The sequence below is a fragment of the Haliaeetus leucocephalus genome, unplaced genomic scaffold (genome assembly GCF_000737465.1).
Source record: "Haliaeetus leucocephalus isolate CR32 unplaced genomic scaffold, Haliaeetus_leucocephalus-4.0 Scaffold110, whole genome shotgun sequence".
Taxonomy (NCBI): Eukaryota; Metazoa; Chordata; class Aves; order Accipitriformes; family Accipitridae; genus Haliaeetus; species Haliaeetus leucocephalus.
Genome location: NW_010972546.1, coordinates 1,830,975 through 1,832,012, shown reverse-complemented (window position 1 = coordinate 1,832,012; position 1,038 = coordinate 1,830,975). Strand labels below are relative to the sequence as shown.

The 1,038-nt window shown below is 74.3% G+C and overlaps 1 protein-coding gene across 1 annotated transcript in view; it reads left to right on the top strand.

The window, feature by feature from the left end:
* The first annotated feature begins 827 nt into the window (after positions 1-827).
* The window catches only part of MIEN1 (migration and invasion enhancer 1), a 2,616-nt gene continuing 2,405 nt past the window's right edge, over positions 828-1,038 (top strand). Inside the window, exon 1 of the mRNA XM_010585704.1 lies at positions 828-922. Within this exon, the coding sequence (XP_010584006.1) occupies positions 828-922 (95 nt within the window). The remainder of the gene's footprint in view (positions 923-1,038) is intronic.

Below are 1,038 nucleotides of genomic sequence, written 5' to 3'. Positions count from 1 at the left end.
GGGGGGGGGTCCAGGCATCCTGCAGCCCCACTGGGACTGTGGCTGTCCTGGGGGTGTAAGTCCGGCATGGCCCAGCCTGGCCCCCCCCGGGGGTCCCCAGCCCCAGGCTGGGGGGTTTGGGTCGGTGCTCCCCTGGGACCCCACCCGGGGGGGGCTGGAAGGGCCCCACGGGGCTCTGTGGGGTGGGGGGTCCCACAGCGTCAGCCCAGGGACTGGGGCAGGTGGGGACCCCAGGGGGATGTCTCATGGGGGGGTCTCATGCAGGTGGCAGGGTCCCCTGGGGTATGGAGGGATCTGGGGACCCCACTGGGGGGGGGGGCTATGGGATGGGACCAGTGGGATGTGTGGGGGTCCCTTAGGGGAGCTGTGGGGGTCTCGCGGGAACAGAGGGTGGGGTCTGTCGGTGGGATGTGGGTGTCCTCATGGGGTGCTTGTGCCCCACAGAGTCCCCAGAGGTGTCCCCACGGGGGGTTCAGGGGCTCCCCGCGGGGGCCCTATGTGTCCGTGGGTGATCCCCTGGGGTCCGTGGGGGGGGGCGCCGAGGCCCTATAGGACCCCCACGGGGATGTTGCTGGGGGTCAGCGGGGGTGCCATGAGGGGAGGTGGGGGTCCCCTGGGTCTGCGGGGATCCCCGCGGGACTACGGAGCTCCCGCGGGGGTCGGTGCGGCTCCGCGGGGACCCGGCGGGCGGCCCCTCCGCTGCGCGTTCCTCCCGCCAGCAGGTGGCGCAATGCGACCCGCCCGGAGCAGACGAGGGTGAGCGGCCGGAAACGCTGCATCACGTGGTAGTACCCGGAAGCGGCGGGCGAGCGGCGGGACCGGGGGCAATGAGCGGCGGGGCCGAGGAGGAGGCGGCGGCGGTGGCGGCGGCTGGGGCTGAGGCTGAGGCCGAGCGGCGGGTCCGCATCGTGGTGGAGTATTGGTGAGCGTCAACGCCGGGCCCGGGCTCCTTCCCTCGGGGTCGTGGCGGCGGCGCCGGGGGCGAAGAACCGGGGGGACGACGACGAGGGGCCTTCGGGGGTGTGAGGGACCCGGAGG